General features: G+C 38.0%; 1 protein-coding gene and 1 non-coding gene across 2 annotated transcripts; both read right to left on the bottom strand.

Moving 5' to 3' along the window:
- Positions 1–7,038: 7,038 nt before the first annotated feature.
- TRNAN-GUU (transfer RNA asparagine (anticodon GUU)) lies at positions 7,039–7,112 on the bottom strand. The gene has a single exon. It is a non-coding gene; the product is annotated as a tRNA-Asn (tRNA).
- Positions 7,113–7,543: 431 nt separating this feature from the next.
- Positions 7,544–10,321, bottom strand: LOC107763441 (uncharacterized). The gene is made up of 5 exons (XM_016581929.2): positions 10,185–10,321; positions 9,611–9,755; positions 9,454–9,522; positions 8,864–8,970; positions 7,544–8,350 (listed from the first exon to the last, which is right to left on the bottom strand). The coding sequence occupies exons 2-5, from the start codon at positions 9,744–9,746 to the stop codon at positions 7,835–7,837; spliced, it is 828 nt and encodes a 275-aa protein (XP_016437415.1). The 5' UTR covers positions 9,747–9,755; positions 10,185–10,321; the 3' UTR covers positions 7,544–7,834.
- Between the last annotated feature and the right edge of the window lie 8,498 nt (positions 10,322–18,819).

Here is an 18,819-nt window from a genome sequence, read left to right as displayed (position 1 = left end):
CCCAAAAAGATTGAGGCAGTTCAAAATTGGCATCGTCCCACTTCGGCGACTGAGATCAGGAGTTTTCTGGGTTTAGCAGGTTATTATCGTCAGTTCGTGGAAGGTTTTTCATCTATTACAGCATCTTTGACCAAATTAACCCAGAAGGATGCTCCGTTCCAATGGTCCAATGATTGTGAGGCAAGCTTTCAGAAGCTCAAGACAGCATTGACTACAGCACCAGTGTTAGTGTTGCCTTCTGGTTCGGGGATGTATACAGTGTATTGTGACGCTTCACGCGTTGGCTTGGGTTGTGTATTAATGCAGGATGGGCGAGTTATTGCATATGCTTCACGTCAGCTGAAGCCCCACGAGAAGAATTATCCGGTACATGATTTGGAGTTAGCTGTGATTGTTCACGCTTTTAAGATTTGGAGGCATTATCTTTATGGGGTGTTTTATGAAGTTTACACTGACCATCGCAGTTTGCATCACTTGTTCAAGCAGAGGGACCTAAATTTGAGGCAGCGCAGATGGCTGGAGTTACTGAAGGATTATGATATTACTATCCTATATCATCCGGGAAAGGCAAATGTGGTTGCAGACGCCTTGAGTAGAAAGGCAGAGAGTATGGGTAGTTTGGCTTTCATTCCAGCAGAGGAGAGGCCATTAGCTTTGGATATTCAGTCCTTGGCCAACAGACTTGTGCGGCTGGATATTACAGAGCCCAACCGAGTTCTTGCATGTGTTATAGCTCAGTTTTTACTATTTTAACAGATCAAGGCTCTCCAGTATGATGATCCACACTTAATGGTTCTTCGAGAAACGGTATTACAGGGTGGTTCCAAGGAAGTTACTATTGGCACGGATGGTGTTCTGCGACTCCAAGATCATCTATGTGTTCCTAATGTGGATGGACTGAGGAAAAAGATCCTAGAGGAAGCACATAGTTCTCGGTATTCTATTCATCCAGGTGCTACGAAGATGTATCGTGACCTGAGGCAGCATTATTGGCGGCGACGAATGAAAAAGGACATAGTTGAGCATGTAGCTAGGTGTCTAAATTGCCAGCAAGTTAAATATAAGCACCAGAGGCCAGGTGGCCTACTTCAACAGATGACTATACCGGAGTGGAAATGGGAACGCATTACTATGGATTTTGTAGTCGGTTTTTCGTGGACCTTGCGGAAATTTGATGCAGTTTGAGTGATTGTTGATAGGTTGACCCGGCACACTTTATTCGTGTAGTGACTACGTATACTTCAGAGAGGTTGGCCCAGATATATATTCAGGAGATAGTTCGGTTGCACGGTGTGCCAATTTCTATCATATCAGATAGAAGCCCTCAGTTTACTTTACATTTCTGGAGAGCAGTACAGAGTGAATTGGGGACCCGTGTAGAGCTCAGCATAGCCTTTCATCTGCAGAACAACGGGCAGTCAGAGCGAACAATTCAGATTTTGGAAGATATGCTCAGGGCATGTGTGATTGACGTTGGAGGTCAGTGGGATCGTTTCTTGCCTTTGGCCGAGTTTGCTTATAATAACATTTACCAATCCAGCATCGAGATGGCTCCATTTGAGACTTTATATGGTCGGTGATGTCGTTCGCCCATCGGATGGTTTGAGCCCGGTGAGGCTAAGTTATATGGTACTGATTTGGTGAAGGATGCCTTGGAAAAGGTAAAGTTGATTCAGGAGCAACTTTGTACAGCGCAGTCCAGACAGAAGAGTTACGCAGATCAGAAAGCGCGTGATTTATCATTTATGATGGGTGAAAAAAGTTCACTTGAAGGTTTCGCCGATAAAGGGAATCATGAGATTCGAGAAGAAGGGCAAGTTGAGCCCAAGGTTTATAGGCCCATTTGAGGTGTTGAGACGAGTTGGGGAGGTTGCTTACGAGCTTGCTTTGCCTCCCAGTCTATCAGGTGTTCATCCGGTTTTTCATGTATCTATGCTCCGGAAGTATCATGCCGACCTGTCACATGTGTTAGACTTCAGCACAGTTCAGCTAGAACAGAGTTAGGGATATGAAGAAGAGCCAGTTGCCATTGTTGATAAACAGGTTCACCATCAAGGTCCAAGAGGATTTTTGCAGTAAAGGTCCAGTGGAGGGGCCAACCAGTCGAGGAAGCGACTTGGGAGGCCGAGGAAAACATGCGGAACAGATATCCATACTTATTCAGTACTCCAGGTACAATTCTAAACACGTTCGAGGACGAACGTTTGTTTAAGAGGTGGAGAATGTAATGACCCAAATGGTTAATTTGACTTTTAGAATCATGTTCCCCTAAATAAAACTCACTGTATGTGCTTTTATTCATTTATGACTTGCGGGGATGGTTGGTTCGGGATTTGGAAGTGTTCGGGTTGAAATCGGAACAATTGATTCCTTAGTTTCGCTTTAAAAGGCCAAGTTTAACTTTGGTCAATATTTTTAAAAAAACGACCCCGGAATTGGGATTTGACGGTTCCAATAGGTTCGTATGATGATTTCGGACTTGGGAGTAGGTTCGAATCGGATTTTGGATAACCCGGGAGCGTTTTAGCACTCAATAGTGAAAATCAACTATTTAAAGGTTTAAAGTTCTTTAAATTTGGTTTGGAATAGGTTTTGGAGTAATCGATATCCGTTTGAAAATCAACTATTTAAAGGTTTAAAGACTTTTACGCAAAATTTGGTGTCATTCTGAGTAGTATAAGTATATTTCAGTGCGTTCAGAGTAAGTTTGAAGAATTTGAAATTTCTAAGTTGAATCAATTTGGTTTGGGGTATGATTCTTAGATTTGATGTTGTTTTACATGTTCCGAGAGTTTGAGCGAGTCCGTTTTATGATTTCAAACCTGTTGGTATGTTCGGACGGAGCCCCGGGGGCCCCGAGTGTTAACCGGACGAGGCTCGGACCAATTTTGAAATTTTGAAGAAGAGCTCAAGCTTCCAGCTTCTGGTATGATCGCACCTGCGCATGGTCAGCCGCAGGTGCGAGCCACCAGCCGCAAGTGCGAAGAGGAGGAGTAGGTCTGCCACCGCAGGTGCGTGGAAGGGTATGCAGATGCTAAGCTGGTCCAGGCGAGTGAAACTCGCACCTGCGAGGAACTTCCGCAGGTGCGAAGCCGCAGGTGCGGTCACTCCTTCGCAGGTGCGAAAAACCTGCTTGGACAGAACCTTAAAACGGACGAAGCTTAGTCCATTTTGTCCGTTTTTCATCCATGTTTGGGCGATTTCAGAGCTTTTTGAGAGGGGATTTCAACCAACAACTTGGAGGTAAGTTAATTCTACACACCTTGAGTTAAATACATAAATTATGGGTAGATTATAACTGATAAATCTTAGAAATCAAGGGTTTAGTTGAAAAACTTAGATTTGTATAAAAATGAGATTTTAACCACGAAAATGGTTATGGAATTGGATAGAAATTATATATTTGAGTTCTTGAGATTATGGGTAATATTTTCATCCGAAAATTTTTGGAATCCGGGCATGTGGGCCCGGGGTGAATTTTAGGAATTTTACCATTTTGGATAGGGTAATTTATTTAATAGATGAATTTCGAATTATTGAACATGTATTAATTATTTTATATAACTTTTGGAAAGTTTCGAACTTTTCGGTACCGAATTGAGGTTTTTACGCGATATTTTAATCGAAAAGTGGACTTTGAGACAAGGTAAGTCTCTTGTCTAATCTTGTGAGGGGGAATTTACCCCATAGGTGATTAAATTAATAATTGTTATTAATTGTGGGGGCTACGTATGCATGAGGTGACGAGAGTCCATACGTAGCTACTATCTATGCTAAAGTCCGGGTAGTTTAGGACTCAAAGCATGAATTATGTGTGTAAATTATATTCTTTATTTAATTAAATTATTTAAAATATATTGTAAATTGTTAGGGAAAGATAGTAAAAGATAAGAATCTCATATACTTAATTTTCTGCTTTAATTAATTAATTGTTAAAAAAATTATTTATCCTCTCGAATTAATCTTCTAATAAATACACTCTTATTCCGGAGGTACATAAGAAAATGTCCTCATTTCTTGTGAAGCGGGCCGAATGCCTCGGCAGTATAGATGCATCTATGGATCGCGCTGCACGTCCCTCGGCAATGTATACGATACTCTAGATCGGGCCGTACGACCTCGGCAGAAATCGTGCCTAATAATAATTACAATACGATACTTTTTATTTTAATTGCAGTTTGTGAATTTAATTAATAGATTAAAAATTATTGCATTGGAAGGAATTTAATTATTTCTGTTGGTTAAATAAAATTATTGTTAACTCTGTGAATCATGTTGATTTAGATATTCTAGTTTTACTTCAATTATTATTATTGACCATTAGTGAGTGTCAAAGTCGGTCATCTCATCTCTACCTCTTCGAGATTAGGCTTGATACTTACTGGGTACACGTTGTTTACGTACTCATGCTACACTTGCTGCACTTTTTGTGCAGGACTTAATACAGGTGTTATAGTTGGACCTATCGGCGCGCACCCACGATATCCAGAGGCTTAGTAGTGAGCTGCCCTTCTGAGCCATTTTGCAGCAACCAGTGCCTCTTCCTGAATATTTTTTATTCTGTCTATTTTATTTCGTACAGTATTTGAAATTTTTGTATAATCTATTAGATTCTCATACACTTGTGACACCAGGTCTTGGCACACACACTAGTAGAATTTTTGGACTTGATTATTTTTAATTTGCAAGAATCTTTTCATATTGTTTTAAGTTCCTGAAATTAAAAAGAGTTTAATTACTCGATTAATTTTAAAAGAATTGAATATAGATTTAAATTACTAGTTGGCTTGCCTAGCTGTAGTATTGGGTGCCATCACGACCTATAGGTGAAATTGGGTCGTGACAACAAGATAGATAGATGTTATTAAATTAAATAACGCCTAACTGTAAAAGCAGATAAAAGTTAAATAAATTTTAGCTCAAGCATGTGAATTTGAAGAATAATATCTACTATTATATAGAAATATTAAGATCCGTCTTTCTCCCAACACAAGAAAAATTATTCCATACTGGAATTAGTACTAACAATGAAAATATTCTTGTCAATTAAATAAGAAAATAGAAAGAAATATTCAAGAAGAATAATTCTCCATATTTAATTAAAAGCGGGAACTAGAGTAATTTCCTACACTAAAATTTATTTAGAAACAACAACTAAACCACTATTGTGATTTAAAAGAAAAGATAATTCGATACTAGTGAAAGAAATAAAATAGAGAAGCTTATTAAGAATTTGGATTCAGACTTCTAACTCTAAGCTTTCTCTCTACTGTGATCCCCTCCTCTGATCGGGCACCATATTCTTATATAAGAAAATTTCATGATGACATCTCGATTTGGTGCTAGATTTTCATGGCAAATCTAGATTTTGCATTTGCAGATATGAGAATTCGAATTCTCGATTTGGTGCTAGATTTCCATTGCAAATCTAGATTTTGAATTTGCAGAGATGAGAATTCTGTCATTCTAAGTTTAGATTTCATCTTGGCAAATCGAGACTTGGTACATTGTCGCGGCATTAATGAATTATAGCTCGATCTTACACTTATTTGTTGTATTTTTCTTGAATATTTTTTTTTTTTTTTTTCATATTGCGCACAACAATTCTTCTATAATTATTCCTGCAAAATAAAGTTAAAAATATGGAGGAAACATGATAATTTATATGTTTTTATGAGAGAAATTATGTGGTTAACATCTGGTAAAATGCACTTATCAAATTCTCCCATACTTAAACTTTTATTCGTTCTCGAGCAAAGAAAACAAATGAACATAGTAAATACAGAGGACTAATGTAATAAAGTGAACAATGAATTTCTAAGGTGAATAAAAATTGATAATGTAATCTATTTTTTAAAGTTTCAAATGAACATATACGTAAATAAAATAATTCATTGACAAATACAATATATTTCACTATTAGAGTCGTGAGATTTTTAAACTACAATCACCATATTACAGAATAGGAAACAAAAATTTCGAAAATGTTAGATTAAAGCCACAAAAATAAATTTGGTTGGTGTGAGGAAAAGTTTCCCAGTCCAAGCATATTGGTACTTGCATGGAAAAGTGAACTAACAATTTGAAAAGGTGTTCGTTGTGGACTGAAACTAACATGTTTCCGTCGTGTATTCAACAACAACTCGACGAATTCCCACGAGTGTGTATGAGAAGGGTAGTGCATACTTAAATCTTACACTTATATTGTAAAGGTAAAAAAAAATTATTTTTGTTAGACCCTCGACTCAAAAAAATATAATCCAGCATTCATGAAAAGGAAAATACGATAGTGGAGAAGCCATGAAAAAGAAGCAGTAACACCAACAAGAAAAATAAGATAACCGAAGCAAACAACAACAAGTAATTTAAGAATAGGAGAAGCAAAATCACTATAATAAGACAAGTGGCATAACCACAAAAAGCCAAGTGGCAATGTTAAGACAAAATAAACTACCTTTCTAACTAATTATTTTTTTTGAATTTTAAATTTTGACTTAATTGGTTACACTACTTGAATTAAAAAATATAAATATCTTATAATTATCTATAAAAAACGAAAAAAAAATACCAATTCATATATATATAGAAGTAAATAAACTTTAAGAATAGGAGAAGCAAAAGCACTATATTAAGACAAATGGCATAACCACAAAAAACCAAGTGGCAATGTTAAGACAAAATAAACTACCTTTCTAACTAATTTGTTTTTGTTTTTTTAATTTTAAATTTTGACTTAATTGGTTACACTACTTGAATTAATAAATATAGATATCTTATAATTATCTATAAAAAAAAAAATAAAATATATATATATATATATATATATATATATATATATATATATATATATATATATATATATATTTTTTTTTAATATAAGACAAAAAGTGTAGATTTATAGAATAAAGTTCCAACATAGTTGGAGTTTTAAAATTATTTTAAAATAAAACACAAAATTTAAAAAAATTATCCGCGAATCACGCGGGTACCACAATGTGCCCAGTCAAAAAAAAATAGGAGGCAAAAATAAATCAGGAACGCTAGAAGGAGGGCTTGAACCTCCGACCTTGTGGTTAACAGCCACACGCTCTAACCAACTGAGCTATTCCAGCTTGTTGCCCAATTATTACATTCCAATCAATAAATTGTGAGCTTCACTCTAGTCGTCTGCGCGACCAAGCTTTGGCATTGGTTTCCTCTGTGAACTAATGAAATACCATTATTCTGAAAATGAAAAGTAATTTTTTGCACTTTTTTATAATGTATTACCAATATCGCTAAAAACGAATTACAAATAAAGATAACGTTAAATAAAATAATAACAGTTAAAAAGACGATTTCTCATTTGCTTGCCCTTTATACAAATATTGCTAATAGTATTAGTAATACGCATATTTCTATTTCAACTGAATTGGGCATGACCAATTACCAATTCATCAACAATATAACAATATGAGTATATTATTAATATGGAGCGGAAAATATCAAGTCTACCACCCCAACCCCCGAAAAAAAACAAGCCATCAACGAAATAAGAACAAGGTGAAGAGAAGAAACATTTTAAGCCTATAAATTCATAAAACTAGACAAGTGTAATCAACACATGAACCTTGTTAGAAATGGATGACATTTTATTCACGCACGACTCAAAACATATGTCCTAGACACTCTCTTGAAACAAGTCCCTCAAACGCAATAGAAGCCAAGCCTTTTTTCAACCCCTGGTGTTGGCGAAATCCTTTGGCTCATCATCGTCATCCCTGCAATTTCCTTCTGATGTCTCCTGTCCAATATCTTCATTTATAGATTGAGTCCCTTGATCTACACTGACCTGTTATTGACCTCCATTAAATGATGCTCCGGGGCTCTCACCAAAGCCATTTCCACTGTTTCCACCGTCATAACCACCTGAAAAGCTATTGCCTTGACCGGAATAATTGCTGTTCGGAGTGTTTCCATAGTTACCACTGCCATACCCCACACCTCCACCATAGTTACCTCCCTCAGCAGGGTAGCTGTTGTCATTTCCATAGTTACTGCCACCTCCATAGCTACCGTATCCACCAGCAGAAGTGTTACCACCAGAAAATCCACCACCGTAATTGTTGGGTGGATAACCTCCAGTGCCTGCAGAATTTCCAGCTTCCCCACCATAGTTAAAGCCACTACTGTTACCATATCCACCTCCTCCACCTCCATAATTGCTGGCTGCATAACCTCCACCACCTGCAAAATTTCCACCTTCACCACCGTAGTTAAAGCCACCACCACCTCCACCATAGCCACCTCCAAATCCAGCACGACGCTTTTCTGTTGCATAATTCACCCTTATCCGTCTTCCATGAAGATCCTGAAAAAGTTTACACATCACAAATTACCTTGACACCAGTAAAATAAATTACAAAATTGACCGGTGACAACATTAATTGCAGGCGAAACGACGGTTATTGGCCAACACAAGAAAGAATTGGCAGGAGGTCCGGTGGGAGAGGGGCAAAAGGTAAGTTGTAAGTTTATTCAAGCGAGCCAAAATACAAGTGGTACGATTTGCTAGAGGACTCTCTCTCTCTCTCTCTCTCTACAAATAACTTTACTATGTAAAGTTGATTATGAGAATTACCCCATGAACTGAATAAACAAGATGAAAGGCATTAAGGTACAAAGTGTCGTCACAAAGGAATTCGGTAATTAAAGTTCTGGGAGAAATATTGTCCTCTGAACTATGTATTACAAGTAAAAAGTGTCCCTTTCCTAAGAAATCCATATTTTGGTCTATTCAAGTTCTTCAGTTTTTAGGTATTAATTAAAATCTATTTAATCTGTGTTCATAAGCACAATTTTCCAACTAAAAGTAAGATCATACCTGGCCATCCATGGCCTGCAATGCACTTGCTGCTTCTTCACTTGATGGAAAACTAATAAAACCAAAACCTCTGGACCTCCCAGTATCACGATCCATAATAACTCTAGCTGCGAAGGAAGAGGAAATAGTTTATTCCAAAGTTTCAACTAAACAACACGCAGCAAAAGAAGCCAACTTCAGAAAAAAAATTCAGAGATGCAGCATACACGAATCTGTCTCATAGGTCATTCGAATTGACACATTTTACCATCGAGTTTATAGTCTCACCAAGAACTAAATTGATAAGTAAACATGTCCAATTCAGACCAAACACTTCTGCTTTCATTAGTAAAACAATTGAACTCCAACTTCATAACTAATTTCAAAACAATGAATGAGAACCGTGTCTTCCACATATTCACTATCCCTTAACAAATGTGATCTTATGTGAGCGCTAGCTCATTTCTGCTGGTGATTGGGGCAGCGTTATTCTGTCTCTTATGATCTTTTGATATTAGTTAATGCTGCAACTATACAGTGATTCCTCGTTTTCTAAGTATAGTGCATTGCTAAACTTTAAATCTACCGATGCAAAATAATAACCCTAGTACCTTCGATCACATCACCGTATTGGGAAAATGCCTCCTTCAGAGAGCTCTCATCAGTGCCATACGAGAGACCTGCAGGGGACAATAAGCCGTTATAGAGTAACCAAAAGAAGTTGAAAAAATCATAGCAAATCCATACACAAAGACAAGATCCTCTCACCCCCAACAAAAAGCTTAGACGAAGACATGCTTCTTATAGCCTGGAAAAGCGACGCATTTGAGGCAGAGAGTTCCAAGTTTGAGTGTTTGCTTACACTCTGTTTTAGAATGCTCCCAACTCTATTGAAAAACGCCATCTTTTAAACCTAGTAAAAACAGAACAGTATAGAGTCAGCATCACAATCCAATCTAAAAATAAACATTACAGACCCATATTAAAAAAGAATCCTTTTTCCTTTCAATGATCAATACTAGAAGCATCAATTAACAGTCAAAAAAGAAAGAAAAAAAGATTCTTTTCCGAGCTAATTTACATCTATGCTCGATATTTGTCATACAATATGAGGGCAGAAAATAAAGAATCCAAAACATCAAAAATATACCACGAATTTATTATAGCAATCGTGATCATGCAACACATATCGAAAATGGTAAAAACCCTAATCTTATAAAAGCTAAAGAAGCAGTACAACAAAAGAAACAGACAGAAATACTAAAAATCTGATCAATTAATTCTTTAAAGACCAAGCTAACGAGTACTATAATATGAACTAAAGGAAGCAGAAAAAACTTACCTTTGCTGGAATGATGCACAGAAGCACACTTCTTAGTTCGCTATCCCCACCGAAGGGTTTTAGAAGATGAAGGACAACTCCAATAAATAGCCCAAAAATATCTGGGCCTTCGATTACTACTTGCTCATTCTTGGCCGTTCGATGAAATAGAATTATAGTATGGCGGTGGTCAATGGAACTTGGATTCATTGTTTTTCTTCTTTTATGAAACTTTTTTCTGTTTATTTTTTTATATTTTTCATTTTAATCAAAAGGCAAAAAAAAAAAAGATTTTTTTTTAGGGCAATCGTTTAACCTGAGAAGATATTTTAAGCACCCGAGTCATACACCATTAGTTGTATTGACTGGGTTAGAATAGTAATAGGCTCGTTTTGATGTGGGTGATTAGATAAGAATAATTTTACAAATCATTTTATTGGTATTTTATTTAGATATACTATTTGTTGTGAACTTAGTGAGTAATGGCATATTTGGAAATTTAAATAATTATTTGTGGGTCCCGGGTTGAATGTAGACAACGGAAAATTAGTTATAAGTATAGCAGAAGGCGTAGAGCATTCTTTATGCTGAAGTTGTAAGTCTTAGCTCTGCTTTCTCATCTCCGTTCTTCTTTTATATTTCTCATCTCCAATTCTGTATCAGTCTAATTCGCATCCCCTTTCTACTTAGATTTCTGTTGCCCTATCCTTACTATCATTAGCATTTACATTGTAATCACAATTACTGTTGAGTTAATATAATCAGTTGGTTGGGTGTAATATTCAGTTTGTTTCGTTGATAATTCAATTCGTGATTCAGTTCAACAGATGAAGGATTCAATTTCTAAGGATCTAGCTGAATTTCGTTCTGTGTTGTTGGAGGTTATGGGAAAAAGGCTACGACCTCTTTTCAACCCCGAGATACGGCTATGGATGCCAAATTCTAGCAGTTTCGAGGCGAGAATCCGGAGGCTTGGATATTTCAAGCAGAACGTTATTTCGATATTTATAAAATTAAGGATGATCAGAAGCTTACTAGGGCGGCGTTCTACCTCGAAGGTAAAATATTGGAATGGTGCCGGTGGTTAGTTAGAAATAAGTAATTAATTGATTGGCCACATTTTGCTGATAAGGTGAAAATTCGGTTTAAACATAAAGGGCTCGTGTCAGCGGAAGGGAGATTAGTGAAACTCCGGCAGGTAACCTCTATGGCTATTTTGTCGGAGTTGAGTGGGTCAGATGTAGTTTCTCCAGGCCTTACATATGTTCCTCCACAATGGAGCAATATAACCACCTCACAATTGCCGCAATATTGTGGTGAGCAGTCTGATTGAGAGCAGTATCAATGTGTGCAAAGTGTTCGATGAATTGTCTGGTAGGTCCAAAGATGCGACTTCTCTTAGCACATCTGGCAAGCTTGGTCAGCTTACGATTTAAGATCCGCACAAGCTGAGTAAGCTGACAATACATACCACTAAGGCAACCGCTTGTAATAACGACTCTAACACTGAAGCGAAGAATGATGAGGCAGAAATTGTTCCCATTAAAAACGAACCTCTAGACTTTGTTGCTGCAATTGCAGAGAAGCCTTCATTGCATATTAATTCTACATTATGTTTTCCCTATGACCTAGTCGTATTTGATAATCACAAAGTTTTAGAAGGTTGTTGGAATAATTTACTTGTTGGAAACTCCAGCAAAGTATGCCTTTAACGTTGACTAGGGCTTGCTCAATGCTTGGAGGAGATGCCTTGTATTCTTTGCGCTTGCAGGTATGCCTAGCTTATAAGCAAAGGTATATGTTATCATTACAATGCACTTTGTCATGATGTACTTATAATAACTTTGCATCAATTTTTCCATGTTCAATTCGGATTAGAGTTTCCATTTGATCCTGGATCTACTTTGCTTACCACATCCATTGGAGTTGCAAGAGATTGTGTATTCTGCGATGCTTCGGGACAACTTAAAGCCTGATAAGTTCATAACGTTAACCTTGTGGAGTTCTTGTATTACACCTTTGAAACTTTAATTAGACATATTGTTGATGCATGTGCTTGGATGCCAATAGAATGTGTGGGCAAAAATATTCTAATACAAGTTGTTGTTGCTGGTACATATGCTAATGCTGCCATTACTGATGGATTTATGAGAAAACTTGGATAGATACATGTATGCACTATCATCTTTTTGACGATTACCAAGTTTGGTTTTGTGTGGATGGTACTTCTCCTTCTACTGTCCATTTTCTTATTGACACAAGGAAGGAGGTGGGTTGTGAAATACTTGACTGGTCGCAAAAACTTGTTGCGACCAAACACACTCACGCAAGTATACGCGGTCGTCAAGTAATAGAGTAGTGAATAAAGTATCGTTCCCACGAAGACTTGTGATTAACTTTTGACTAATTCAAACTCAAATAGCTTATCGATTCAAGCGATTTCTTATAAAATAGATAATTGTCTAATTTACTACCTAAAGACTATCAAGTAAAGACTTACTAGAATTTAACACAACACTTAAATAGTTTTAAATGACAATCAATAGGAGATAATATTCCAGGATCACGGGTTATCTAACAATTATGTTGCATTCTTAGCTTAAAATAACTAATTGATTTATCTGGATTGTTGGTTGACAGGGTTGATATTACTCATAAGAATCTGTCGAACCCTTACTCGCCTATTCAAGCTAACTTAATACCTATATGTCTATGAAATTAAGATTAACAAGCACGCATTTACAATTCCTGTATTGCAACCGAGCAAGGCAATTAGGTATATGTCTATCCCAATTGCGAATCCGTTCCCCGATGCTCGGGTTTAAGAACTTGCTCTATTTAATTCTATATGCAATCTAGAGTTCCCACTTTCGAGTTCAACTCTAGATTCGTAGATAGTATTTCACTGTTAGCTACTTAGCAAAATAATTAAAAACAGAATTAAATAAATAACCCAATATGATAAAATCAACTTCGTCAAATTAAACTTCAAACATCAACATTCATGTATACCCATGACCCTAGAACAATAGGGTTCTTAGCCACTCATGTTCATGCAATCATCAAATAACTCACAAGAGTGCATAATAATCAATAAAAGAAGGAAAAATAAGAACTCAAGATGAATTTCGTGGTTCCCCAGCTTTGTCGTGGTTTTCTCCTCTTCCCAATATGTCAGATGCCCTAAAAGATGCGTTTTTGGCTTATATATTGCGTACAAAAGTCGTGGGCCAAAGTTCTCCTATTCCTAATCCGACTTGGCTACAGGGATTGATGCTGGGGTGGATGCGTCGCATCCACCTCGTCCTCCACTTCTCAGCTTCGCATGCTAGGGTGACGCATCCACCCTTTGTTCCTCCTTCTCAGCTTTTCCCAGGTGCGGATGCTATGGGCCGACTTCACTGCTAAGGGTGCACGAAATCTGATTTTTTTCTCTAGATTGGATGCGACGCATCTAATCCCTCTTCCTCTACCTAGAGCATTTCTTCATATTTTTACACTCCAAACACCCTAATTCATCACACACAACTCAATTAGTCATAAAATCAATAATTAAACCATGTTGGGCATTTTAAGGATCAAATAGAATCAAAAAGCAGTTAAAACATGGGTAAAGTAACATCAACACATATCGAAATATGCCCAACATCACCACCCCACACTTAAACCTTTGTTCGTCCTCGAACAAACCATCACTATAGTAGACGAAACAAAATTAAGCTCTTATCATTCAAAGCATACTACACCTATGACCATGGTCATTTGCCACAATTAGGCTCTAGAATATGCATCATATGCACTTCCCTTTACTTGTGTCATTCTTTTAAAAATATTCAAACAAAGACAACATGCTCACAACAATCCTAACCTCAAAAATCGACGCAATGTCACAATGCACTCATGGCTTGAACACCCAACATCATAGAGAAGTCTAATAACGTTACATATCCCTCGTGAAACCATGTGCCCTCACAACAAGAACAAGAGAGCGAGTTCAATCCACACATTCGAATCTCATGATCAAATATATTTTAATGACTCACATATATCAAAGAAAATCGCTCACTCTCACAGAGAAGTCACATGCATGCAATTGGTACCATAGGTTTGCCCTTAATGTAGACCTCTCCTAATGTAATCTCGCTCGATCTAAAATCAATTAGGACTTTTTCATTGTTGTAATGTGGGCTAAGGGAAGGGTAGGATATATTTTAGGAATAGTGACTCAACCTCCTAAGCACTTTAACACATCATCAAATAACTTAAGCGCAAATTCTTCAACACCACTTTAATTTCACAAATAATATCACCCCCAACAATATTTCCTCTTTCTTTAAGCACTACTTTAATTCATACCCACTAGCAAGAACAAGACAACAATTTATTCATCTATATTTTTCTTTCTTTTTTTTTTTTTTGATAAATTCCGCTAGTGTTGTATTATTTTACAAAACAAGTGCACCTTTCTTCCTTTCATTGGTTCCACTCAAAAGTCACCCCACACTTAGTCCCTTCTTACTTCTTTTAGCGCTCATCTAACAATTAAAGTGCTTTAAGAGGTAAAAGGATCAAAACAATATCAATTAAGAATAAAAAGGGTATAGGCTTGTAATGTGGGTACCAAATAAAAGTCAATAGGCTCAAAATGGTTAACTAGGGATAAATTTGATTTGTGATAAGCAATAAGCTCAAAAAGATCAAAGAAAGCCTAAAATCATTTTTCAAACCGAGCATCACCTCAAATTTTGCTTCAACTCACATACCAGGCAAGTTCTAGACACAAGTACAATACATGGACTACACAAAAACCTCACCACACATGGCACATGACTCACTAAGGACGATCACATTCCGACTCTCAAGCAATGCAAGTATCCACGGAGCCACGAGATATTAAGAATTAAGCGCAAAGTGAACACGAGTCAAGAAAACGAGAAATAGTCATCACAAAACATGCTATCTAATATATAAAGGTATCAAGATTAACATCACAATATAGGGGAGATACTACACATGCCAAAGCATAAGTATGTTACTATGAAACAAGTCAAGGGCGCTTAGGTTCATCATTCTTCCTCCTTTTATTTCCTAAATTCCTAATCTATTCTTAAAAAAAAACTATTACTGCCTGGTTCAAAATACATCCCATGGAAAAGAATCGAGGCACAAAGAAAAACCACAGGAGATTATTATTACCTAAAAAAAAAAATTACCAACTACTTTTCTGCTTTTCTTTAGTTTTCTGTCAATCTTCTAATACTAACACTAATTTCAAAAATCAAATGAAAATCTTTTTGTGTTTTTCTAAGGACCTTAATCCCTCGAGAGAACTGAGAGTTACTCCATATAGATGACATTTACTAACTATTACAGGCCATTAATCCAGTAAATATTACAGCCCTCAATAGTATCAAAATCAACAAAAATTGTAACAGTTAAGTACATTCATCCACAAGCATAAGGATAACCCCCACCCCACATTTAAAACCGTGATTTGCCCCCAATGCACACAAATAACATAAAGTAGGATGAGAAGAAACTCCCCTCAAGTCAAGGTGGAAGGCTCATCCGCAGTCTGTGGAAGAGCATCAGCATCCATGGCATTCATTAAGACCCCCTCCGGCCTGGCGATAGCATCCTCACGAATATGGGGAGCTGTCACAGTCCTATCATCACCAACTGGAGCTGAGTCTGTAGTAGGTGGGACATCGGCCTCAGCAGGCATGGTGTGTGGGGCCTCGGGGACTATAGGAGAAGCAGAAGTGGATGGTCCAGCAGTGGACGATGCAAGCAGCTGTGAGATGTCTATATCTGCACGTTGAACCAGAGCACGGAGGAGTAATGATACCTCCCTCATCATCGTGGCCTGCTCAGTCTGAACTCTGCTTAGATCCGCACGAGTCTGACTCAACTCATCCCTGGTGGAACTCAACTTTACACGAGTCGCTATCAACTCAGCCCTGTTCTCTTGCATATCAGCTTGCATCTGCTCAAACAACTGTTGAATGGTGAGCTTAGAAGACCTTCCCTTGTTCGGCTCTAGAACATGAGTAACATCATATGGTCCTGGAGCTTTAGCCTCAATGTCGTCATTCTCTTTGTCCCATAGTACTCCCATCTCTGTCAAGAAAGCCGATAGGGTATTTGCAAAGAACAGCCTCCACTTGTAATTCATCCTGGTGCGCTGCATTTGGTCATGCATGATGGCTCCTAAGTTGAGCGGTATCCCCTCCAATAAAGCATACAATACTAGTGTGCGGTGACGAGGGACATCAGTTTTGTGTTGGCATGGCATCAGGCGGTTGCATATGAAATTTAGAGCCACACGTGCTAACACACTCATGAATTCCTTGGCCAGAGAATAGTACTCCATACTCCTATGCTTCCAATTTGCATCCTTCCTGGTAGGGCATAGGACCGACCGAATGTGTGCATAATCCGGTGCTGTGCATATGGAGTCAAACCTATCTGTTAGTGTGTGTGGCACCCCTAAGAAATTATTCAGAGCTTCAGCTGAGACATTAATATCCACCCCTCGTACTCTCACAATGCTGCCCCTGGAATGACGCCAATTGGCGTAAAGCTCTCTGATGATAGTGAGGTTGGCTTTGCCGTGACCCTTCAAGATAGGTCCCCATTGTTGCACCTCTCGAATTGATTTTAGAAACTCTAGGTACTTTTTCTTAAGCGTTCCGATGTTGATCGGCTTTTCTGGAATGTACTTCTTTGAACCCACTATCTTATTATAAGCTCAAAATGCCTTTTCATTAACAAAGTTCTTCTCCCAAGCAGCTCGGTCTATTGGTTCACCCTCATCTTCATCACTCATGTCGACATGTAGAAGCTCATTATCTGAATCGGACTCGGACTCAAATTCTGCAGTAATCTTCTGTTTTCCTTTATCATTCGGATCACTCTGTTTGGAGGCTTTTCTCTGGTTCGGCACAGGTTCTCTTATCTCTATCCCTTTGCTTGGCGGATTTAATGATGTTGTTGTAATACCCTTCTTCACTGTCCTCCTGACTAATGGTTCCTTCTCTTCTTGCTCTGATTCATCAATTAACTGCCTAGTCTGCAGTTCCTTTTCTTTGTCAGTTCGCTTCCTTTTTTTCTGTGGATTTGGAGCACCTGTTGCCTTTTCGGTGGGCTTTTTGGGCGGTTGCTTGTTATTATCTTTGTCTTGTTGCTTGGACTATTTGCTCGTTGCTGCCATTTCCCAGCCTCAGTACCTGCAATGCGAAGAACAGTGAAGTTCAGCTATAGAACATTGGCATAGAACAGTGAAGTTCAGCTATGAATCAGGTGCAACATCTAGCACTTCCAATCATTTGCATAGTCGTGTCATTTATGACTGTATGAAAGTATAGCCCATGGCTTTCAGCAGGGATGTGATAACTCTTTTCAAGTTTACAAATAAGCACTTCGCGATATAGATATCATTATGCACAACATGATGTTTATCCGAGAGACGCTCACTAACCATGTTCAATTACACATAGCAGCTCACACAATTCAAATCGAGTAACACTTTACAATTCAAGACGTCTAGCATGTGCCGGATGTTCAATTCCCTTAGACAATCTTTCATAGGCTAAAAACATTCCGACAATCAAGACAAACGAACCTACACTCATTCACTAGCATATACCAGTGTTGCTCGGTTACTCAGACTTCACCGGCACCTAACTTTACCTCTCGGGCAATTCGTCGAATAGTTTATATGCAACAGTTGTGCCTAGTTTCTTCTATCAGTAGGGTACTTCGACTACCCTCCCAGAATTAACGAGATGAAGGGAATTATAGTTTATCATCTCGCAACCATTACAACTAACAGGAATGACATCCCCAAATTATAGTTGAATCACATGTGTGACATTTAAATTGGGGAAACTTAACCTAGGGGAATTTGGGCAGGGGGTCTGTTGCTACCAGCGAGAGAGAGAGAAGAGAGGAGAGTGAGGAGAGTAAAGAAAAAGAAAGAATGAGGGAGAAGATACATACCTGTCGCGAGAGAAGAGAGGAGATGTGTTTAGTCACAAGTGAGATGAGAGGGGCGGGTCTGGGCAGAAGGCAAATTTGTGTGTAATTCTGTTTTGGCATAGGATGTGTTAAAATATAACACTTACCTGTGCGTGCGAGCTTGGACGCGATGCATCCCCACTGTTTTCTCTGAAATTGGTTGGACGCGATAGGCAGACTTCACTTCCTTGAGCAATTGGTCCGTCAATTTTTTTATGTTGAGGGGGATGCAATGCATCCACGCTGTTTTCCCATATCTGGACCTCTTTTTTTCATTTTTAAATATATACATACAAGATCTAATTCCTAAATACAGGACTTGGGTGGCCTCCCAAGAAGCGCCTGATTTAACATCGCGGTACGACGCAACATGTTCTTCATGCCTCCACCAAATCCATCGAGGTCTTGTGACATGCAATGTCACCACCCCAATAGTGTTTTACTCTCTGGCTATTTACCAAGAATGTTGCATTGGAACTCGTATCACGTAATTCCACCGCCCCATGAGATTTCACACTAACCACTTCAAACGGACCGACCATCGAGATTTAGGCTTTCCGGGAAAAAGCTTTAGCCTCAAATTAAATAAAGAGAACCTCTTGACCTGGCTCAAATTCACGATGTTGGATATGCTTAT

Source organism: Nicotiana tabacum, chromosome 17 (assembly GCF_000715075.1).
Source record: "Nicotiana tabacum cultivar K326 chromosome 17, ASM71507v2, whole genome shotgun sequence".
In the NCBI taxonomy this organism is placed as follows: domain Eukaryota; kingdom Viridiplantae; phylum Streptophyta; class Magnoliopsida; order Solanales; family Solanaceae; genus Nicotiana; species Nicotiana tabacum.
The sequence above is the reverse complement of the archived record's forward strand: the minus strand, read 5'-3'. Positions and strand labels throughout refer to the sequence as shown.

What these genes read in the sequence shown, in the direction of transcription:
- LOC107763441 (XM_016581929.2), bottom strand. Translation starts at nt 9,746, where the DNA reads ATGGCGTTTTTCAATAGAGTTGGGAGCATTCTAAAACAGAGTGTAAGC. An exon ending in ATACGGTGATGTGATCGAAG is followed by an intron (nt 8,971 to 9,453) that starts GTACTAGGGTTA and finishes CTTCCTTCGCAG; the next exon opens with CTAGAGTTATTATGGATCGT. An exon ending in TGCAGGCCATGGATGGCCAG is followed by an intron (nt 8,351 to 8,863) that starts GTATGATCTTAC and finishes AAACTTTTTCAG; the next exon opens with GATCTTCATGGAAGACGGAT.